The sequence below is a fragment of the Cyprinus carpio genome, chromosome A10, assembly GCF_018340385.1.
Source record: "Cyprinus carpio isolate SPL01 chromosome A10, ASM1834038v1, whole genome shotgun sequence".
Classification (NCBI taxonomy): domain Eukaryota; kingdom Metazoa; phylum Chordata; class Actinopteri; order Cypriniformes; family Cyprinidae; genus Cyprinus; species Cyprinus carpio.
The window spans coordinates 2,783,933-2,809,004 of record NC_056581.1 but is presented as its reverse complement, the minus strand read 5'-3'; the positions used below and the strand labels follow the sequence as shown (position 1 = coordinate 2,809,004).

Below are 25,072 nucleotides of genomic sequence, written 5' to 3'. Positions count from 1 at the left end.
ATCAAATAGCACACCTAGGCTCCTAACAGATGACGAAGAATTGACAGAGCAGCCATCAAGACTTAGACAGCATTCTAGGTTATTACATGCAGAGTATTTTTCAGGTCCTATAATTAACACCAGTTTTTTTTTTCAGAATTTAGTAGTAAGAAATTGTTTGTCATTCAGTTTTTTATATCGACTATGCATTCCGCTAGTTTTTCAAATTGGTATGTTTCACCGGGCCGCAAAGAAATATAGAGCTGAGTATCATCAGCATAACAGTGAAAGCTAACACCGTGTTTCCTGATGATTTCTCCCAAGTGTAACATGTAAAGCGTGAAGAGTAACGGCCCTAGTACTGAGCCTTGAGGTACTTGCAGTTTTTTGCTCGCGCTTGATTCCTGTGGCAATCTAGCAAGTGGGCGGAGCGTGTTTAGCTCCCGCGGGAGCTGAATGCATGCTGCGCGTTGTATCGCAGTGAGAACATGTAAAGGATCTGATGGGAAATTTCTCCCTATCAGTAATTTCCTTTTGTGTATTTGTGTATATATAAATCATTATCATCTCCCAGCATCGAGGGGATGCGTGAGAATGATTATGAGAAGATGCCACCTGTTAAGGAGAAGCTGCCATGCTATCTCTCCATGGGGGAAGCATCTTCTCTTAAGATGTAAGCCTATAAAGACTTCCTCCTTGCAAAGCACTAGCAAAACCTTTAGAGGATGTGTGCATCCATGTCATCGTTATTTGATACCCGATGACACACACAATCTTGGCGTTGGTTATTTGGGCTAAGAGCACGCACGCAATGTCCTTGAGGGGACAATTTGCGTGCATTTGTGTGCATTATCTTTCTGGCCATAGCCCTCCAGCTCAGGTGAGCCTTCCATTTCTTCCTGATCTCTATACAGAGCCTTCAATCCTTCATGAGCAACCAGGTCTGAGCCCAAACAACATAGGGGTCCTGGTCTGTCTCGGTCTGAGGATCGGAGACTGGCACAGAAGGCTAGTGTCGCAGCTCGCGCTCCTCCCGCACCCACGGGTAGGTTTAGGAGGAATCGCGGGTCAAAGGAAGATTGTCAAAGGGTCAAAGGGAGGTGATCCAGCATTACGGTCTCCTCTTGAGCGGGGCTCCAGCGTGGGAACCAGGGTGGTTGATTATTGTGGATTTTTTGTATGTTTGTGTATGTTTTTTATTGCTGGTGGTTATGTGTGTGAGTTTTCTTTGCAGTGCTCAATCACAGTGTTTACTAAACACTCGTCGGGCATTATGTCCAGCCGTTATGATATCCCTGATTCCGGCTTCATGCTTCCGGTATCAGGCGGCTAGTTCACAAGTTTCTGCGGGAGCCTTCTTGATCATCAGGCCCGGCACGGCACTGCAAGGAATTTCCTGGATGTTTGGCCAGGTCACCCTGAGGGGCTTCCTGGTCGCTTGGATATCCCTTCTTGCTGATGCATCGAGCGGGAAGTGGAGGTGGGAGTTGCAGGAATCTTCTTGTATATGCTGTCTCAGGTGATGCTCCCCTCGCCAGAGGTTTGTAATTTGAGCTTGCCTCTCCCGTGCGGTTCGGCACCTCTGCGATGCTTAGGAAGCTTTAAGTACACACGCTAAGCTCTGTGTACTTTCTGAAATCCATATGATGGTAAGTGTGCACGTTAAACACTGCGCAATTTCTAAAATCCACGTAAGTGGTAAGTGTGCATGCTTGCACTTTGCACTCTTTCTAAAATCCACACAAGTGGTAAGTGTGCACGCAAGACTCTGCATACTTTCTGAAATCTGGTACGGTAAGGGTTACGTGCTCAGCTCCGTTCCCTTTCTTTGAGATGGTTAGACCTTGGTTCCTTGGGCTCCACTCAACCAGTGTGTTTTTATTAATACACTTCAAGCATCACTTCCCTCAACATGAAGGGCTATTGTGAGCCTGGTGCTTCTCCTTAAGCACCCAAGTTCTCTCCCCTTGTGAGTTGAATTCCTCGCTCAATGGGCTGTTCAGTGCTCCCCTTTACCAAAAAGGGTTTCCTATGAAAGCGCTACTCTCTTTCTGAATTCGGAGTTCTCCTCTAACGTAAGAGTTGAGTTCTCTGTTTTTCCCAGAGCACTGGCATCCAGCAGCATCAGGTAAACTAGGCCCTTCCTTCGCCTCTCTGATGCGCTGAGTTTTTGGCTAGCTTGCAGTATGCTTACCCTTCTGATTCTCATGATCAGGCTGTAGGTCGAGCCCCCTCTCTTGTTGAGAGTTGGGGTTGTTCTCCCATTCCAGCATGGAATATGCTGCAGGTTGAGCCCCCTCTCTCGTGAGAGTTGGGTTGTGCTCCCTCAGCTAAGTAAATTATTGCTAGCTGTTCCAGCTTGGAACATGCGGTAGGTCAAGCTCCCCCTCGTTTGAGAGCTGGGTGTTTGTCCCCCTCCCCTCAGCTAGATATTTACTGCTAGCTGCTCCAGCATTATTACCATAGATCGAGTTGATGACTCTCAAACGTATTGTTTTGGGATGCACCATTCCATCTATGAGTTGCTCTATCAGAGTCCCACGAGAGCCCCCCCTTTAGAACAGTATTTGAAATCCATGTTATGATAAGTGTGCACGTGAAGTCTTTGTGCAATTTCTGAAATCCACACTGTGGTAAGTTTGCACGCTAGTACTTTGCGTTCTTTCTAAAAATCCAATATGGTGAGGGCTTCGCGCGGTTGCTTCGTGCCCTTTCTTGAGTTGGTAAAAGCCCCATTCATCTTGGGCGCCGCTCCACCTATGTATCCTCGGATACCTATCTAAACAGGGTGTTGCTACTAGGGATCTGTTGAGACAGTTTCTTCCGCAAGCTTATGCAAGAGCAAGCGGTAGCCTCTGTGTGACAGGCGAGACTTAGTGTAAAATGCTAGGCTCTTTGCCGTATCCCTTTAAAGGAATCTTTCTTGATTCCAAGCCTTGAGCTCTACCCCGGGCCGAGGCCCTAACAGGTAAGTTGGGTATGTAGCCTAGGCCTTTGGCCGTAAGGGATAGTGTCACGGACAGCCGTCTAACGTCCCAGGGGCAACTCCCATGGGAAAGGTAGAGTTGGTACTTAGTGCTCACCATGATTCTGGCCTGCACTCCCCTCAGCATGGCAGCGTGGGTATACTGTTCCCCATAGCAACCCCTAGAGGATGCAGTTCGAAGTTCCCTTGAAAGGGAACATCTCAGGTTATGAATGTAACCATGGTTCCCTAAGTAGGGAATGAGACACTGCGTCCTCTAGCTTCCTGCCATGCTTCGGACACAAGCTTCAGATGAAGAAGTGAATGACGTGTTCTTCCTGCGCCTATTTATCTATAGTCATACCGGTAGTGACATCAGGGGCTGTCGCCGGCCAACTTGTTGGTGTTTTTTCAATGTATGCTTCAGACACGGGTCACGACGAGGCGTTCCCCATAGCGACCCCTAGAGGATGCAGTGTCTCGTTCCCTACTCAGGGAACCATGGTTTCATTCGTAACCTGAGACATTATGTTTGTTTTCTTCTAAAAGAGATGAAAAGTAATCAGATCTAGCAGTTTGTAATGCTTTTCTGTAGGTTACTTTCCTGCCAAGCAATATGAAATACCTCTAGTTTTGTTTTCCTCCATCTGCACTCCATTTTCCAGGCTGCTCTCTTTAGGGTGCGAGTGTGCTCATTATACCACGGTGTCAGACTGTTTTCCTTAATCTTCCTTAAGCGTAAAGGAGCAACTGTATTTAAAATGCTAGAAAAGAGAGAGTCCATAGTTTCTGTTACATCATCAAGTTGTTCTGAGGTTTTGGATATGTTAAGGAATTGGGATAAATCAGAAAGATTACTTACAAAGCAGTCTTTTGTGGTAGAAGTGATGGTTCTACCATACTTGTAACAAGAATTAGAATCTATATGAAGTTTGCACAAAACTAAATAATGATCTGATATATCATTGCTTGGCTGCATAATTTCAACAGCATCAACATCAATTCCATGCGACAGTATTAGATCTAGAGTATGATTTCGACAATGAGTAGGTCCTGAGACGTGTTGTCTAACCCCAATAGAGTTCAGAATGTCTATGAATGCTGATCCCTTAATAAAGTCTGTGTGGTGCCCTGGTGGCCTGTATACAGTAGCCAGTACAAACATCAAAGGGGATTTATCATTAACACTTGTTTCTCTGGATAATGTTATATGAAGCACCATTACTTCAAACAAGTTATCTTTGAAGCCCGCCCTCTGAGAAATACTGAAAACATTGTTATATATTGAAAAAACCGGTAGAGATAAAATATTCTGGGACCACCAAACTTTACCTAATCGCCTGCCACAAAGCCAGTTTAGGTGTCTATTCAAGATTAGTTTGCACCAGCCCTGGGTTTTAGGTTCCACGAAAGTGGGCCAACTTTTACTGGTGTTCATCTGTGCTCCATAACCTGCCACTGCAGGTTTTATTCTCACTCCCATAATTGCAAACAGATATTAAGCCCAAAGGGCTGATCTTCACCAACTATGGGATTCTCTGGGAAGGAATGATCCCTTACTACAACTGTTTTGCTTCTATATACTACCATTTTAAACTATAATGCTGAACTAAGGAATATACACACACACACACACACACACATTCATTCTGCCAATTCTAAGTCTGTGTGGTCCATGGGAAACAGTCCCGCCCCCACAGCTGGAAAAAATCCTAGAGGAAAAACTGTGTGTGTGTGTGTGTGTATGTATATATATATATATTCAGACCAACACAAAATACTGACAGTTCTTAAGTATTCAGGTACATGCATTTGAAAACATTTAAATGCATTTTGAACATTTTATTCCATCAAGTCACATTATATGCATCTATATAACATCCAATTTACATTTTAATAACTTCTCAACTCTCCTTAAAAAAATGTGATGGCAAAAACGTCCTACATAAGTGGTAACGTTTATAGGAGTGAACCTTAAATTTTCAGAATATCAAAGCTAAAATTTTGCCTTATTTTGAAAAGCAAATATACTTGAAGCATTTCTACCATTTTACCAATCAGCAAATATTTATGCATATGCAAGTAACATTTCAAACTAGTGATTTTATAGCTGTGCTTTTTGGCACACAAACATAAAGTACCCTTGTGGTATTTAATTGGAAAAAAAAATCATTTTCTTTGCTACCATTTCTTGATGTAATGCAGAATATTTACATGAATGCTTATTCTTCAATAAAGATTTTCTAGAGTGTTACCAACAGTAACTGCATTTTAAGCATCACATTACATTATCTAGACATAAACACAAAGTATTATAGTAAACATGGCCAAGATGAAGCATTCAGGTGCACAAGACAAAACAAAAATCAAGTGTATTAAAAAAAATCCCTTTAACGACAAGTGTAATTAGACATAAAAATGGGACAGAAAAACAAATGAAAAATGTAGCTGTCTGGCCTATTAGTGTTACATTCAGTATGTAAATTAACTGGAATAATCAAAGAACATGATATTTATGAATTTAACATTGTTAAAAGTTAAAAGACATGGTAATATGTTACAATGTGTATTTGAAAGAAAATATATATATATATACAGCAAGACATCCATTGTTGCAAAGCATTTAAGATACATTTTTCCCCAAATACAGAATGTGTGATTATGTGCAGATAATCAGTTGACTAATGTATAATTTAAAAGAGGGATGCACACACTCACACACAAAAAAACTTTTCAGTGACACCAGTGTGTACAAACTGGACAGGAACAAATTCAGAGCACCCTCTAGAGAACCAGCGTGTGTCACATTCTTTGTTAAACACACTATGCTGATGTTAAAATTGAATGTTTTTGATCATGATCAAAAATTATTTTTTTTCATCCAGAAGAGACATCCAACATATCAAAACACGTGCACAAAAATGTAAAAGAAATAAAGATAATCAAAAAAAGTGCTCATTTAAACCGAGGCTTTCTTAATGAGCAAATCTGCTTTGGAAGACTAGGATATGTTTATGCTATTTTACAAATGAATAAAGTAGTAATGTGTAATATCAGTTCATTTTTAATGAAAATCAAATTAGTTTTATAATGGAAAAATATAATGGAAGAAATTAAAATGCTCTGTGACTTGCAGTAAGCAAGGCAAGTTGAATATATATGGAACTGCACCTTTTTTCATATAGTCAAAACAGTGGAGCCAAAAACAGACTTTTGGAATGCAAGCAGGTTTGGAACATGACAGTGACGGTGTGTTTTCAGGGTAAAAAGCGCACAGATGTTACAAACTCTGGGCTTGCTACTGATATCAGTGACGGTTCAGCCTCTATGCTGAGTTTGGGAAAGAGTGATCAATTCTTCAGAAGAAAAGATAAGCAGTCAAAGCTAGCACAGTATGTGTCACAATGCAAAGCCAGAGAAGGAAGAACAAATAAAAAAAAAAGCACATTGCATAGTACATAAGCTCATTTTAGCGTTTTTTGATAGCATGCGTAATGTTTAGTGTCATTAGAGAGTGTAGTCCGAATAACATAGATTACACTGAAGATCCAATCTTGGTAAATCACATTCAAACCCAGTAGTACTAAATCACCTCTACAGTACATCTGCGAATGTAAACAAACACAGAAAAAAGGCAAATGAAAGTGTAATGTGTAACGTTGGAATATCTGACAAAGTAACTTGTGTGTCCTCTCGCTCTTATTGCACGATAACTGCAGGAGGACAGTTGAAGTGGTGTGAAGGACCCTCTAATTTTAGGCCCATAAAAACACAAACACACACAGGGCAAACACATATTTGCAGTGAGCACTGCGGAGGAAGTATTTTCCTTTTTAGGGTGTTTGAGATCCAGATCTCTTGAAGCTACCCAGCAGACTCTGAACACCCTTCTTCACACTGGATCCGACCCTGCGGGCCACAGAATCGGCAGGCGGGCCGGGCAGACAAGAGCTGCCACTGCTGGGAGGCCGAGCGTCCAAACACTTCTGATACCTTAGCTGTAAAAGATGGAATATATAATTGAAACTCAAAACATTTTAGAAGAATATCATATTTCAGCATGAACTAGGGTTGTCAGACTATACTCTGTAACTCTATATATAACCTAATTTACACTGTTAAAACTGAACTGTAACTTCTGCACCAAAACAAATGTAATGTAAATGTAAGTAATGCTACACTGTTGGTTGTTTGTTCCTCTACACTGTACTATATACTAAATATATACTAAATAGTGAGCAACACTAACCATGAACTCCCCAATCTCTTCCACATATGCAGTGAAGAATTAATTTCACTTCCAGTAAATTAAATCAACCACGTTCTAGACATGTCCTTACTCACCATACAGGCAGCCTGCACAGCCTCACTTAGACTTGCTGCGTTTGGATCACACCAGAACATGTGACATATGAAGTCTCCAGATCCCTCTGCCATTATGAATGCAAACGTGTGCACATCCTTCCCGACGCCCATAAATGAGAGGAAACGCACACGACATTCAGAAAGAACTTCCTCCGTCTGTGACAATGACACAAGAAATATCAGTGTGGTTATCTAATCAGATTTTTATTATACAGTATTACGTATTATATATAATACTCAATTACTGCTGAATCACAACAAACAGAAATCTGACCTCAGAAGTCAGAATAGTGAGTGTAGCGGACGCCACGTTCACAGTCACAGGTGTCCAATCCTTGTCTTTGCCGTTAAGAGCAGTCTCCAATGCTACATTAATCACATCCATGCCTTTAAGAGACAGATACCGACACGACTCAACTTCAGTTTCGGGAAGCTAACTTTGATTTAAACATGAAAATAAATAGAGGCTATTTTGAGTGCTTACAGGTTATGACATAGCTACACAAATATAGGGGAACTGCAGGTAAAGCGTGTTCTTTATATGTAAGGGATAATGTACATCCAGCCGGATGTTATCACAGAATAATTCAGCGATGGATGGACAACCAGCTGGATGTAATTTTTGAATATTATTATATGGATATTTGTAAAATTATTAAATAATTAAACACAAAATATTGATTTGAGCTGACATATTTGAACACAAAGCTTCCGTGAAGACAGCAGTTGCTAGCAAGCAGCAAATTTCGAACTAGCTTCTGCAAAGAAATACTGTTCCTAGCAGGAGTACAGCGCTGACTTCAGTTTCCCAGATGAGCCTGCGTTATTAGCTTTTACTGGTTGTTATCAAGGGATAACAGAATTTTGTAACTGACCAATCAGAATCAAGTATTCCACAGAGCTGCGTAATAAATACTAGTATAATAGTAAATAATAGCAGTTAATGAACGGAGGACGTCCTACCAGCTGGCTTCGTCACTGGCACACGACCCAAGTACCGCACCTGGAAGCGCTGGACCAGCTCATTCTTGGGAACTGGGAACTCTGAAGGAAGAAAGAGCTGATTCAGTCATAATGGTAAATTTCATTATTATCCATTAGAGTACTCACTTGAGAAGGAGGGAGAAATATCTGATGCACACATAAAAAAAAGTGTAGTCAAACCCAACACTTTCAACAGTTACATACAGTAATAAAACATACACAAACAAAAGCTAAATTCAGCACGTCATAAGTTACCCTGGAAAGGTAGGTCCCCAAGTCTTGAGGGATCAGTGTTCTGTCTGCTGGATGACTTCCTTTGGGCCATTATCTAGGGAATTACACAGACAAAACAAAATATATTACAAAAAACACATGGACATAATTGCATCAGCAGTTGTGTGTAAGATGCTCACATTGTGGTCTCTATCTGGCAACCTGGTTGATCCAAACTGATCTAAAAGTGTAACGCTGGTTTCACACTGGACGTGCAAGCCGAGTGGAGGCAGCGCAGAAGTGTGCGCATGCAGCTGAACCACAACTGTCTCTCGTGTGCTTTGATTTAGGATATGGGCAGCACACACTGCTGTGATGCGGCCGTGTTCCCCTCTGTCCCACACACACACACACACACACACACACACACACACATGCATATAGCATGCAGTATAGTGTAGTTTGCATGAAAAAAGTAATCTTAACGTTAAGATAATTAAAACAAGCCTTAGAAATTTGGGCAAAAACTCCTGGCAATGACGTGTTTTTAGTGCATTTATTAAGCCAGTTTATTTTTTTTTTACACAGCGCTGAATGTCATGTGGTTGGGGAAACATGGAACAGCCCACTTATTTGATCTTATGGTGAAATGTGTTATTTTTCATGTTTACTCGTGTCATTTTTGACCGAGAACAATGCACTGTGGCTTTAATTCAGCGTGAGCGGCGCAACAAAAATGACCACGGCACTGCCGCTTCTGCTCTGCTCCTGCTACGTGCCGGCTCTGCATGCGGTGTGAATACTGTAACCTGTTAACATGGGCGCTGAAAAAAATACACACTGCTTACATCCTGCTTAAGTGTGCAGTGTGAATCCGACCTAGGACACAAAGGTGTTAACTACAAATAGAAATGATACTTGAGATAGAAAAGATACTTGTGTATAAAGAGAGTAAAAAATAAAAATTAAAAAAATAAAAATTAATTAATAGAAAAACATTTAGTATTGCTTTTATCACCTATTTAGCATAAAAATGAGGGATGCTCCAGTAATAAATTTTGTTCACTGTCGTCAAACTGCCCTGGAGGTACAGTATGTGGACCAACCTTTTGCAGTAAGAGCATGGCAGACAAGTACCTGAAGACAAGCTAGTGGTTTAGCATTTACTATTGTAGTATCTTCAGCCATACATTCTGCCATTTCACTTCCTCCCTCCTATCCAATTTACTTGTGACATCAGACCACTTATATTTAGGTTAGATTGAGTCAGCATGTCTCGAGTTGCTTTCAGCACACTGATGCTTTTTTCCCCGAGGGGAATGATTTGAAACCACCATCAACATAAGTGTCTCTCTACAAACTGCCTTACCTCAGTCCCATTCTCGCTTTGTCCTTCTACAGCCATCATTTTCGGAATATAAATGATCACAGCAGGTGAGTGGCAGTTGCCAAACAAATGAACTCTCATGAGATATTCCACAACTTCATTGTCAAGTTGGTGGTTACGGACCCACAAGAATCAGAGATAGTTTCCTTGTATCGGTATTACCGGTGTTGTCATACATCGATTAACCGGTGGGAAAATTTCATCACCGTCACAACCCTACTGCATACATACAGTATGAGATTTTGATCCAAGTTATATTGTATAATTTTAAAATTTGAAGCTTTGAGAAACTATACTACATAAAACATCTAAACTAAACAAAAACAGCAGACGGCCTGAATGAGAATGCAGATTCACTCTCTGACAGCAGGTGGTGCTTACAGAACAGCAGCAATATAGCATTTCTTTGGTTACCACTGTAAACAAAGCAGCACTGCACTTATCAGAGATGGGTACTTGAGTTAGTGACTCGGACTCGAGTCATATTTTTATAGACTTCAGACTCGACCTGAAATGACTCCAGACTTGACTCGAGGAAAGGACTTGTGAATATTTTAAAAAACAACTTGAGTCTTTTATCCTTAAATACTTACATAACTGATATTCAAAAGGAGGACCGCATCCGCACCCCGGCATCCATCCGGATCACGATCCGAAACACAGCACTATTTTAAGTGAGCACCACATCAAAACAGCGGAGCGGATCACATGACAAGTGCTCAGGTAGGGCTGGGCGACATGGGCAAAAATTTATATCTCGGTATTTTCGTTTTTGAATTGGGATTTAAAAAATCTGTATTTAATATATATATATATATATATGTCTCTGTCAGCGGCACACACAGCCTTTCTGTCCGAGCATCTGACGTGCCGAGCCGCTTAAACTAATATGCCAAACAAAACTATAAACTATGTCTTACCAGTTTTTTAAAGGCCTTAATATGAAGCTTGTCACATGTTTAGGACAAATTGTATTATACACTTTCTCCGCAGCAGCTCAGTCTGTGTCCTCTGCTATATTACGCTCATATCAAATTACTGTATATCGATATAAACGGTATTGCCTCATATCGAATTGCTTATAAGGAAAATATCGATATATCGTACAAACACGCTATACCGCCCAGAAAGATTTCAGTATATCAGTATTTGGGTTTTGAGTTTTTTTTTTTTTTAGTTAGATGTTTTATGACTTGAGACTCGACTCATGACCAAAGACTCAAGACTTGACTCAGACTCGAGCGATAAAGACTTCAGACTTGACTCGGACTCAAAGTTAAAGACTTGTGAACATCTCTGGCACTTATAAAGACTACTTTTTCTTGCTGAATGAAGAACCATAACCTTCAACTCAACCTTACCAAAACAGAACTGCTTGTGGTTTCAGACAACCCCTCACTTCATCACAATTTCACCATCCAGTTAGGCACATCAACCATAACCCCTTGAAACACAGCCAGAAACCTTGGAGTTATGATTGATGATCAGCTGAATTTCTCAGACCACATTGCTAAAAATAAGCCTCTACCACTTGCAATCTCTATTCAAACTACTTGTTTTCTTTTATTGATTTATAAAAAAAAAAAAAAATATTGATTTATAAAACTATAAAATTTTTCTCTCTGTTAGGTCATTCCGTGTCAACTCAACCAGAGGTCCCCGGCGCAAATTTTTGATTTTGATAATATTTTTTTTCTCACGACAGATAAACATGTATAATGATGAAAGCCAAAATTTTAAATGTCATGGATGAATTTATTGAATAATCCGCTATTTTATAGAGGGGGGTCGAAATGGCAATTTTCACAGGACATTCAGAACCAAATTGCAAGGGGGTAAAAATGACTTCAGAAAGATGGCAGCATCATAATGTTATTTTTACAAAGAGATTGGTAGGTTTGTTAGTAAAATCTTCTGAATTTAGCAATCTTGCATTATGTGCCAATGGTAACCATTCAAAAATTAATATTTAGGGCCTTGAAAATTAAGATTCCAAAAGTAAAGTTTATAAGAACTTGAATCATATTGCAATATCTTTAATACTAGAGTTATAGGCACGCAAACTTCGGAAAAAGAATACTTATGGCACTCAGGTATGTTCAATGAAGTTGTTTTGATAGAAGGAAACAAGATACATGTCTAGTTTCAATATTATTTGTTCTTCAGACATTCCTCTTTAAAAGAAAATAAATATAATTTTTGAAGTGGCCCATATGTAAGTTTTTGACAACTGAAAATGTGTACAATTGAACGATTTGCTCCTGGAGACATACTGAAATGCCAATATTTCAACCATATAGGGCCTTAAAAATGAAGATGCCAAAAGGGAAGTTTGTTAGAGGGGTCATATGATGCTGCTAAAAAGAGCATTATTTTGTGTATTTGGTGTAATGAAATGTGTTTATGCGGTTTAAGGTTAAAAAACATATTATTTTCCACATACTGTACATTATTGTTCCTCTATGCCCCACCTTCTGAAACTTGTCAATTTTTACAAGGCTCATCTCTCTGAAAAGCGAGGTGTGCTGTGATTGGCCAGCTATCCAGCACGTTGTGATTGGCCGAAATGTTACCCCTCTCAACATATTGTGATGCCTTGTCCAGCCGAAGCGACGAAAACAAAACATAAAACATATTATAAACGTGATATAAACATGATTTCTAGCCGTGTTTTCTTTTGGAAGGCAAAAACAAAGTAGTTTCGCTTTCTCGATGAAACAGCGTCACACACCGAGAGATGTGGGGGCGTGTTAGAACGAGCCGTTTCAGGGGGGCTTGGACGAGTCTCAACTTTTTTAAAGAATATCTCTTTGGATTTGAGACTTTAGTCTTTGCAACTTTACAGATCTTCTTTATTCACCAAGAGCTTGTAACACTCCAAAGAGAAAGGAAAAATTGAAATCGCATCATATGACCCCTTTAAGACAGAATATCTAAAAGGGCATTAAGATATCTTTAATACTTTTTTGAGTTAAAGGCCTTTGAAGAAAAACTTGAAAGGTGCTCTTTCAATTTGCCTAATAATTTTAATAATAATAATAATAATAATAATAATAATAATAATAATAAAGTACCGTGTTTTCTTTACTCAAAAAGAAAAGGAAAAAAGAGAGATCTGGTAACATTAGCCACTAATTCGCTGCGCTTAGTCGCAGCCAATACAGCATCTTTTCTAGATTTTGGCCAAATGTAGGCTACTAAACAAAACAAAAAATTCCATCAACACTTTAAAGACATTAAAGTAAAGTAAAGTAAAGTAAGATATTTAAAAATGTTTGCTGCATTGTTAAAAAAAAACCACTTGTATAAGATTGCGTTTTGAGAGTGAAAAAAAAAAAAAAGGCGCTTGTATAGTCGCATTTTAATAGCCCTATTACTTTCCGAAATAATGAAAAAGCAAAATGTTTACAAACATTGTAAAAACAGTTAATATTTTCTCTCCGAAACAAATCCTCTAAAGTTTAGGCTATAAAAACCTCAATCCAAAAACAAATTAATTTAAAGGTGAGCTGATGCCTACCTCTCTCATTTGGCACGAATCCAAATGTTTTCATATTCCTGAAGTATCTGGATGCTAAAATATTATTTATTATATAGTGTTTGTACTTTCATCGACACAAAGCATCATCCTTCACATCGGTTATATCAGCACAGTGAGGCGCGGTCACGTTGAACGTAACAAATTTTGTACAACGGAGCAGTGTAACTTTTTTATGTTTCTTTAACTGTATTTTATTTTGATAATGAACATAGGCTTCAATATAGCAAAATTATGTTGTGTGTGTGCATAAGGCATCGGTGTGATGGTCATACCAATGCTGGTTGGTTATACAGAAGCAAGACATTATTCAAAGCTGTCAAGCTTTTGCAAAATAATTAAAACTGTAAAGCTTTTGCAAAATAAAGAAAACTACTCTATGCTGTTTCGTTTTCCTTTCTGAAAACTTTGGAACGTTTCACAATGAACCGTAATTTTGCACCTTTTTTTCCTTTCGTTTCGTTAATCTGTCAATATGAGTGAATTTAAGCAAAATATATTCTCAGATAAACTCTATGGGCGGTGCATTGCCATTGCGACTTACGATGAGTTCACAGCTGAGCAGACATTTCACTCGTTGGCTTCAGCGTCACATTTGCATAGACAGTACTACTGGAATTCGTGATTGGTTGACAGCAAATTTCAAATATTAAACTGAACAATAAAATAACGTTATTAACTGGTTAATGGCCATTTCAAATTTCGATTCTGTTCGGAACTATAAAATTAAATTTTGTTTCTGTTTCTGGTTCTGTTCCTGTCAAAATTTTGTTTTGTTTTCGTTCCTTGAACCTGTTTAGAGCCCTGATTTCGACCCTCCTCTACAAAATAGTGGATTACTCAGTAAATATTCATCCATGACATTTAATATTTTGGCTTTCATCACTATATGTTTATCTTACTTCAGGAAAAATATTAGCAAAATAAAAAATTTGAACCGGAGACCTCTGGTTCTGTTGATGCGGAATGACCCAATTCTACTACTATTCCAAGTGGAAGGTGAGTAAATGACAGAACTATCCTCTTTAAACACCTGAAATGTTGCCATTTCAATAAATCCAGTATTTTTGCTAAGTAGCTAAGATGTCCTCACCTTTGAGCAGATGTCATGGAGGCTTGTTGCAATGTTCTTTGCAGGGGTGTCACACCGAAATACATGACACTTGAGCATGTGAGTCAACTTGTCTCGTGCCACATATGCAAAGTCCCTGTAGTAAGAGAGAAACATAAACATATGCATTTTGTCATATCACTTCAATTCATCCACACACTTATAAACTTATGCATGCACAGCAATAATCGTCTTGGATGTGAGCGAAACCTTTGTTCCCTGAGTAGGGAACGAGACGCTACATTATAGCTGACACTATGGGAAACACCCCCTGGTGAGACATTTCTCTGAAGCTCATATAGATTCACACCATTTTATTGGCAGATGGTGCTAACACCGCTCACCAAGGCTTTGCTTCTCTGATGCTTCTTATAGAGGTGGACTCTATATCACTGACTGATTTCCTATAAAGAAACCAAGCAGACCTGGAGTACAGCCAGCTACACAGTGTTTTGTTGCAGATTTAGGGAATCAAGGCTATGTAACCAATGACATATGTAACCAAGACATCCCCTTTCAAAGGTATACCTCGACACTGCATCAGTAGCTGACGCTATGCCATCACACAGATATCATCCAACGATACTCCGCAGGTCAAAGCTTGTGAAGTAGCAGCACTTTGCAGAGTGTGCGCAAACACTTAAACCAATCTTTTGGAGTTTGAAATAACATTCCTCCACCAAAGCAAAATCCTGTTTTGTAGCTACAAAACCTTTGCTACATAGTTGTAGTTCACTGACAAGCTACGCAATATCGTGTTCATTATTGCAGGCGATTCGACCTGCAATAATGCATGCAATATTGCCTAATTGTCAACTACGGCTCTGTGTAGTAAATACCACTCCATCTGAAAGCAGGTGATGGAGATTTACAACTAATCATAGAACCGGCTTTACTGAGGAGATGCGGATGACAATCGCATGCAATTAATTGCACAGCCCTATTGACTAGCAGCCATTTAAAATTTGCCAGACTGTCTTCTTACAGGTTTTGGACAGTATAGTAGGCTTTGATTTCTTTTGAGTGGGTCGGCATAAGAAGAGATGCTCTCTCACTACCTCTCACTACTACTGGCATCTTTGAATGCCTCTGTTCAACCATCTTAGAAATGGCCATAATATCAGAGGCCACAGAATGACTGCTTCCAGAACTTTGAGATCTCCTGATGAAGATCCTGGAAGAACGGTATTGGCCTGCGGAGCAAATGTGCACTATGGTCATATGAACACACTCATTCAACTTGAACCGAGTCTCTGGCTGGATTGACACATCATCGCATCCAAAAGATAATGCTTTGCCAGATTTGGAACTTGGACACAAATGCTATCATATCCACTCTACTGAGTGAAGACCTCTCAGTGTGAAACACTGAATACAACAAGAAATATAATGCTTCATCCATTGTTAGATGAATTGTCTTCCTGAAGAGAAATCACTCTATGATAACACAAGCTTGTCTTTATGAGATGTCAGTGAAGCAATGCCTCAGTGGGTGGTGCTAGTACTATCTGCCAATAAACAGGCATGATTCTATACAGGCATCAGACTGTCATCACACCAGAGGGTGTTAGCATCAGCTGCTGATGCAGTGCTGAAGTAAACCTATGAAAGGGAACATCTTGTGTTTGCACTAATTCTTGTTTGGGGAATTACAGGGAATTATTCCAAAAATGACAAGTACCTGTAAGTGAATTTGGCATTAATTACACTCACTGGCCACTTTATTAGGTACACCTTGCTAGTACCGGGTTGGACCCCCTTTTGCCTTCAGAACTGCCTTAATTCTTTGTGGCATAGATTCAACAAAGTGTTGGAAACATTCCTAAGAGATTTTGGTCCATATTGACATGATAGCATCACGCACTTGCTGCAGATTTGTGGGCTGCACATCTGTGATGTGAATCTCCCATTCCACCACATCCCAAAACTGCTCTATTGGATTGAGATGTGGTGACTGTGGAGGCCATTTGAGTAAAGTGAACTCACTGTCATGTTCAAGAAACCAGTCTGAGATGACTTGAGCTTTGTGACATGGTGCATTATCCTGCTGGAAGAGCCATCGGAAGATGGGTCCACTGTAGTCATAAAGGGATGGACATGGTCAGCAACAATACTCAGGTAGGCTGTGGCGTTAAGCGATGCTCAATTGGTACTAAGGGGCCCAAAGTGTGCCAAGAAAATATCTCCCACACCATTACACCTCCAACAGCAGCCCGAACCGCTAAGACAAGGCAGGATGGATCCATGCTTTCAAAGTGACGTGACATACAGCCAAGTATGGTGAACCATACTCAGAATTCATGCTCTGCATTTAACCCATCCAAAGCGCACACACACAGCAGTGAACACACACACACAGCAGCGGGTATCATTTATGCTGCGGCACCCGGGGAGCAGTTTGGGGCTTCGGTGTCTTGCTCAAGGGCACCTCAGTCGTGGTATTGACGGCCCGAGACTTGAACCCACAACCTAAGGGTTAGGAGTCAAACTCTCTAACTATTAGGCCATGACTTCCCCTTTTTGGTTGTTCTTTTCCTTTTCTGACCCTACCATCTGAATGTCGCAGCAGAAATCGAGACTCATCAGACCAGGCAGCGTTTTCCAATCTTCTATAGTGTAGCTGTATTCTGCATACCTTGGTTGTAACGAGTGGTTATTTGAGTTACTGTTGCCTTTCTATCATCTCTAACCAGTCTGCCCATTCTCCTCCGACATCAACAAGGCATTTTCGTTCAAACAACTGCCGCTCACTAGATATTTTCTCTTTTTCAGACCATTATCTGTAAACCCTAGAGATGGTTGTGCATGAAAATCCCAGTAGATCAGCAGTTTTTGAAATATTCAGACCAACCCGTCTGGCACCAGCAACCATTCTACATTCAAAGTGACTTAAATCCCCTTTGTTCCCCATTCTGATGCTCGGTTTGAACTTCAGCAAGTCGTCTTCACTACATCTAGATGCCTTAATGCATTGAGTTGCTGCAATGTGATTGGCTGATTAGCAATTTGTGTTACCAAGCAATGGAATAGGTGTACCTAATAAAGTGGCAGATGAGTGTATATTTTTCACTGTAAATATATATATATTTGATAAGTTGATATATTTAAATAATTATTAGTTTAAGTTTATGTCAACTAGGGTTGGACAATTAATATACATAAAACTGAAATTGCAATATGTCTTAGTGTGATTACCAAATGGAAAAAATAAAGTAATTTAATTAAATACATTATGCGCTCTGCATTGCTGGGAACTTAAGAGATAATTTTACATGTAAATCTAGCCATGTAAATATTTCACAGCACTGCCACTATCTTTAACATGTGTATGGTATTTTTTTTTCTGGCAACACTGTGGACAAATCAGTATTTTAGCAGTACAGAGCAGCAACTTGGAAATGACCTAAAAGTGACTGCTGTAGACATGTAGTCTTAATGGGCCATGATTCAGTCACTATTACATACTAACAGTATGTTATGAACAGAGTAGAAAAGAAGCAGAGAGATGTAAAGTGATGACAATGCGCAGAGTGCAAATACAATACAATGATGTCATGAATATGCTAATAAATGCACAATGTAACCTAGTGACATTTAGAATCTTTACACAGATCTTTTCCAGACAACAGTAGTTCATAGTCACAATTTTCAAGTTCCTAAAATAATAATAATAATAATAATATTAAATAAAAAACACAATTAAAGTACCAAATTAGTTCAAAAGACTCATGTTATTTTATCAAAGTCTTAAGTTTTCTGAAGCTCTCAAATCTCATTCTGTTAGACATGCAGAACAGAAAATAATATTGAGAGCTACACTAGAGGGGAAGATTTTCAGTGAATAATTTCTGTTCCTCACATAAAGCCATCACATGCATTCAGAAGAAAGAGAAGAGATACATTTACATTGTTTGTAGAAGCTTAACAGCTGTGGTATCTATGTATGAACAGTCGTTGAATGTAAAAGAGCGACATAAACATTCCTCCAAAATTCTCCTTTTGTGTTAGACAGAAAAAACTCTAATCAACATGAGGGTATGAAAATGATAAAATTTCATTTTTGGGTGTTGTAATGAGTACACAAAAACTAACAAATAAACAAACAATACACAGCAACACACTACCTCTCCCTGGGGTCCAGGATGCAGCAGGACAGACAGAACAAAAACACAACATAATAATTCAGCATAATCCAAATTATTTAAAAACAAGTAGCTTCAGACAGAGCTTCACTGTTGCTACAAAACTGATGAAATTCAATGTAAAAGCCACTTTATTTCCTGTAACATTGTGCATCTGTCAGTCTATAATCATATACATGTTATAAATCTCTCATTCCAAAACAAAAATGAGGCAAAAGAAAGGTTGACTGGTTGACGGAGCTGCTCACAGACTTACCTGCCATCATCTCGTCCAACTCCCCACACACGAATGCTGATGATTGGCTGAGAGTGCAGCAGCGTTCGACCGTGAGGCTCGATCAGGTTCAGAGTCTCATTCTCCAGCACCAGAAGCATTTCCTTCCCCTACACAGCATCACAAACAAAGGCATACTGTACTAAGTGGTGCGCTTTTCACCTTTCCTTAAAAGCCTAAACTTAACATCAAAATCAGTCAAATCATGTAACGTGACTGCCATTAAATGCAATGTACTGTGGGAGATGCTTTATTTGAAAGGGTTTAAAGGGTTAAAGGGTTTTAAAGAGTTATTAAAAGTGAATTAAACTGCGAAAGATAAATAATCTTATCTTTTGGATTGTCTCCATCAAATATGAAGTAAATATAGAAAATAAGATGAAATGCCTTTCATTTGTAAAGGATTTACTTCACGGGATTATCCACAAATAGATATTACATATGGCTATGTGATACATAAATCATTTGAATTTCCAGCAAAAATAACTATAATAACAGTAATATATATATATAATATTTTTTAACATTTTATACTACGGGGCCGTTGAATGCTTGAATCTGATTGGCTGACGAACATTCTGAGGTGTGCAATTATTTTCTGGGAAACACACGTGAACGTAGTTCCAGGCAGCTCTCTTGACCACATTACAGTTCCATATCACTTCACATAGTAAAACTGTAATAATGGAAATTACATAACTAACAAAAACAACAACATGACAGACGATTTTCAGAAAGTAAATACACATGACATTTCTCACTAGTGAGGTAATAACAGCACTATTTAGAGATGCTGCTGCAGAGCACTGTTGAGAGGTCTCTCTCTCTCTCTCTCTCTCTGTGTCTCTCTCTTTCTAATAACTTCATTAATAACTGCATTAGAATGCTATCAGCGGCTCAACCCTCCATTACCAGCTTTAAGATGACGTTGTGAAACCAGCAAAAGAGGCGTTGGATGAGATGCGGAAGAAATAATCCTACTCACAATTAGGCATGGGCCGATTACCGGTTTCAAGGTATACCACGATTTGAAAATGTCACTATTTCAAAACCACTAATATTTTCCATTATACCATTCCTGCGGTATGCGCTGTTTTCCATGCCCCCTTTAGAGACTGAAAGAGTAGGAATCCCTCAGAGTAACACTGACCCCTCCTCCTCCTGTTGGTGTGAGCGAGCGGTCAGTCACGTGTGTGTAGGATGACCTGGGTACACTTCACATTCAGCGTTCCTTTCCGTCTCGTGCACAGTTGCGTCCGCACAGCTTTCAAAAGTATACTCAACTGCAGATGAGCGCGGACGGCTGAGCTCGACACATGTGCAGTACCACGGGGTGCACGGCTACGGCGTTCGCAGCTGTCCGAGAGATATCTTGATGAAGATGGTGAAGTGACGGCCGAAGTATACGTTGCCCTTTACGCGATCGGCAACTGACCGTTTTTTGCCTTATTGCAACTCTCTGTTCTGGGCTTGCACAAACTGCGTTGCTATGCTGTCATTTTTCAAAATGTAATTTATGTGAAAATATGAAGTCTGTTATTGCCATTAACACAGACCAAAGACGCTGAAGACGGACGCACAGAGAAAATACTGTAGCAGGCAGATCACTCACTGTTCATGATGCACGAACTACTGGAAGAAAATCCTCAATATTGATTTGGGGGTTTATATGAATGTGTTTCTGACTGTCTTCTGAAAAGTTTACGTGGTAGTTTCTTTTCATATGATCTCTGTATAATGTTAGTTCATATTAAAGCAGCGTTGCAGCGCAGCTCTGTATCTGTGTTCCAGAGGCGCCTCCTGCTGTCAGAGAGTGAATCTGCATCTCATTCAGAGCTTCTGCTGTTTGTTTCTTCAGGCATGTAGTATAATTACACAAAGCTCCTCAGAACATTCTGTTTTTGCTTCAAAATGGGTTATTATTAAATCAAATTATGTGTATGATTATTATATAACTAAATTATATTAAATATGTATATGAATTATAAAACTAATATTAAGTAACTAATTACAGATTTAGGTTAAATAAAGATGTCAGTCTTTATTTTATTTTTTTTAATTTTTTAGGAAACAAATTAAATAAATAAACTAATTCTACTGTTTCTAATATTCTGCATGTTGCTCACAAACAAAATATATTGTATCCAGCGTAATTTTTTTTTACCCAGTCATTTAAAAATAACACATTTCAGAGCTGTAACAACAATACCGTGATACTGTGAAACCGTGATATTTTTGCTTAAGGTTATCATACCGTCAAAATCTCATACCGGCTCATGCCTACTCACAATAGCGATTTAAGTACAAAAACTGGACAAATCCCTTTAAATATATCATCTGATCGATGTCTTGAGGTGTGGTAACCGTAGTATAAGCAGAATAATTGACTCCGGGCCACTGAATTATTAGAAAAATAATGCATAATTTTTCTAATAATTCAACAGCCCGTCGTCAATTATTCCTTGCATATTTAAGACTTAAGTAAGAGCTTCACAAATAAAATGATGTCCATACAAAAGAGGACTTTTAAAATACTTAAAAGATGGTTTTATTCAGTATATAAATATGTATCTAAATTGTTTTTTGTCTATATACTAATTAAAGGCAGACATTTTCCTGATATGATAAAACTGCATTTAAAGAAGGGCAATAAACAGACTATGCGAATACTAGTAAAATCTATATACTGAAAGCTTTAACTTTGTTGAATTTGCCTTGTTGCTCTTGTATGTTAAAAAGTTTATTGTGTAACCAACATGCCAAAAGTACCCAGAAGAGTAGATTTTATTCATAATTCAGGACTTAATTATAAAGCTGAAATATGTGAGAAAGTGCAGCAGTACAGCATTTTTACGTTTAAAGTCGTCATGAAACCGAAACTGAAATGGTCGTGATGCACACGGATAGACCATTTATAATAAACACTGCAATATTCCATTAAAAGATGTCAATTTTGATTTCATGGTGACTTTACACTTCTAGCCAAAGCCATCAAAAGCTTGGGGCACACTTCACAATGCACTCACAATGGTTCTGTGTGCAGCACTCACATTTATTAAATTAGATCACAGCATTTTGAAATTTTTAAATAACATTAAGGCCATTTTGTGATTCTTGTTTTTCCATCCCCAAATTTAAGACCTCTTAAAATTATAATTAAGACTTGTTTTAAGATTTTTGTTTACACCAAGAACAATATTTGCATCCACAACAGTGAACAGTAACTGTTCTTACACTCCCAGCTCTTAATGTATTATGTTGCCTTCTTGAGCATCAGTGAATATTTTGCTGTTACTGTCGGAAAGGGGACAAACATGCAGAAGATGCTGCAAAACCAAAGAATGAGCAGGACCTGGAGGATTTTCCTGAAGAACAGCATTAGACTTACATTGCTGTTTATTTAGCGAAAGAAAATTGCTTTATTTTCTAAAACGTAAGATAAATAAAACAATGTTAATTCTGTTTTTAACTGTGTTCTTAAATGGTTTTATTAATTTTTTTTTTAGTGAAAACAAAAATTTTGTTTAAGTACCAGACTGATGAGCAGTATCATACAAGTAGCAATGCAATTAAAACCTTAACGATACACATCCTTACCCATAACGCTGCCAATGAAGCTATAGCTTTGACATTTTAAGACCTTTCAGGAACCAGAAGGGACCCAGCTACCAAACACAGCCAGTGTGTCTTTCATTCATTCAAACTTGAGTCATTTCCACACATACACACAAACCTCGCCCCAGATGCCAGCTGTGTCATCTAGATTGTGTTTCTGGTAGGACAGCTGTCGGATACAGTTATTAACAGCAACACTGCTCCTTCCATGAGCCATCTCCTCTTCTGATATCTCCACCCAGCCCAGAGAGCGCACTGCAAAACACTGCAAAACCCACAAAAACAAACACTGAGAAAACAAGTATCTTGCTGTTGTGTATGTGGTCAGTCACCTGTGTGTTTACCTTCGCCCCCTCATTACTGCTGAAATAAGTCTGTTCCTCTTCCTCCTCAGACTGAGAAAAACTGCACACAACAGGAAGATGAAACAGAGAGAAGGGTCAATGCTCCTTTAGCTCAAACAACAGAGCCTGGCACTAAAAAGGCCAAGGTCATGGGCTGAATTACTAAAATTAGGGAAGCACAATAAATCGGCCACCAAATGTTAATTTTTCTGTTATCATTATCGATCCCATAAGAGAATTTGGCCGATATCTTAGAGCCGATAAATAATGTATTATTTCCTGCAGAGACACTTCAGATGCGCATTGTTCACCATGAAGGTTTTTAATTGCTTGAAATATTATTGGAATCACTTTGAAAAGGAACAGAAACATGTGCAGGGCAAGTCTGTCATATTATAATGAGATCATTAGCTACTGTAAAATAATGTAACGGAATCTTTGTTCGCCGTGTTTTAGCGCGTTGTTAAGGGAAGAGCGCATCCACAACGGATCCACACGACTAGCACAGTTAAGTTCGCTTGTGCATTTACAGTCTTTTGTGCAACTGTACGTTGTAATATTGTGTTTATTTTATGCATATAAATCAAATTTTCTCATACAGAATGCATTTGGTTAAGCTATATAGAGGGTTAATAGAGCGCTTCAGTTTGCTGGTGATCATCTTTAGCTCAGCGCACTCAAACAGCAGCTTACAACATCAATAACTATGATTGAGATTGTCATATATATTATATATATAAAACATTATAATGAAAACACTATTATAATAAAACGCTATAAATTCTTTCGGTTTGGTTTCCGTGCATGAGCGCATCCACAACAGAAGTTACACATTCTGATTAGCACGTAACTTAGTTCGAGTTCACTTATGCATTTGCGCCTTTTTGTACATATATAAGTTGTAATATTATATTTATGTTGTATAAATATCTGAATATATGATGCGTTTGCTTATGTTAAATGGCCTACATTGGCAGCACTTCAGCACAAGCAGCTTGAACAGCAATGCACAACATTAATAACTATAATTGGGAGTGTCATAAACATAATATTTTAAAGAGAATATTACCGTAATAAAAAAGTTATGAATTATTTTGGGTTTATTTGCCGTGTTTCAGCATGTTGTTACAGGAAGAGCCAAGAGTGTGTCCACGACACATCTGACTATTCGGGGTTGTAGCGTGGGTGCACTGCAAAATTGGAAATAGGCTACTTCTGTTTTAAACCGTGAAGGTGAGCCAGTGGATATCACGCAACATGCAAACTTTGTGCAAGTCAAACTTATGCCGTATGTTTCACCATGATAGTGAAAGTAAAAACTAACGGCGCTTTCGGCATCTGAGGACGCACGCATTAACGAATCTCCTAATATGTGGTATATATAACTGTTTTATTTATTTATTTTTTTACATTTATTTACTCTTTAGTTTCTCTTGTGGTCCGAACATAGTGAAAACAATGAGAGGAAACGTATTTTGTGTTGAACAGGTTGTTTTTGAAAGTCAGTGCATAAAATAAAGCTGCTCTTTTGTTTAATTGAAAAAGTGTTACTGAAGTGTGACAATTTTATTTAGGCTATAATAGACCTGTTTTAAAAAACAGTTTTAAAACATTTTCAGTGAGTGGCAGCCTAAGCAAATAGCCTAATTTTTTATTTTCCTCACAGGCTGAGTCACAGCATGTCAGTTATACAGTGATGCGCTATGAAATTGTTGCGAAGCAAATTAATTGTAATATTTATTCAATAATAAAAGTGACCTAATAATAATAGCCAGAAAATAATAGGCCTACATTAATTGGAAATGTCAAATACTCTTAATGACAATATTCAATGATTTTGACAATATCTCTGGCTATAGTCCTTACATGATTGTCGTCTTTCAACACACTCCATTGTCTAATGGTTATACCTGAGATTGATGGAGGCATAGCGTAGAGTTGCTCCCTCAAACTCCTTCAGACTTTCATCAGAAGCCACATCCTCCTTCTTAAAAAAAAAAAAAAAAGGCATTATATGGATTACAAAAACAGAATGAGATTGTCTGTGACTCCATTATGAACCTACCTGCCAGTGCTCTTCCTCACTGAATGTGTTTGGATGAGAAACACCGCTCCATGTTATCTAAATAAAGATTTGTTCATGTTTAAATACATC

The 25,072-nt window shown here is 38.7% G+C and overlaps 1 protein-coding gene across 6 annotated transcripts in view; it reads right to left on the bottom strand.

Moving 5' to 3' along the window:
- Positions 1-4,771: 4,771 nt before the first annotated feature.
- Positions 4,772-25,072, bottom strand: part of LOC109097399 (amyloid-beta A4 precursor protein-binding family B member 1-like) — a 44,551-nt gene continuing 24,250 nt past the window's right edge. For 2 of the 6 annotated variants that reach the window (XM_042764735.1, XM_042764730.1), the window contains exons 4-15: positions 24,983-25,039; positions 24,828-24,904; positions 22,906-22,978; positions 22,692-22,838; positions 18,941-19,068; positions 18,667-18,672; positions 14,525-14,639; positions 8,549-8,621; positions 8,273-8,353; positions 7,584-7,696; positions 7,289-7,465; positions 4,772-6,942 (exon numbers count right to left, since the gene is read on the bottom strand). In XM_042764735.1, the coding sequence (XP_042620669.1) occupies positions 6,778-6,942; positions 7,289-7,465; positions 7,584-7,696; positions 8,273-8,353; positions 8,549-8,621; positions 14,525-14,639; positions 18,667-18,672; positions 18,941-19,068; positions 22,692-22,838; positions 22,906-22,978; positions 24,828-24,904; positions 24,983-25,039 (1,212 nt within the window). In that variant the 3' untranslated portion in view covers positions 4,772-6,777. The remainder of the gene's footprint in view (positions 6,943-7,288; positions 7,466-7,583; positions 7,697-8,272; positions 8,354-8,548; positions 8,622-14,524; positions 14,640-18,666; positions 18,673-18,940; positions 19,069-22,691; positions 22,839-22,905; positions 22,979-24,827; positions 24,905-24,982; positions 25,040-25,072) is intronic. The other 4 variants (XM_042764731.1, XM_042764734.1, XM_042764732.1 and 1 more) reach the window with 4 other exon arrangements.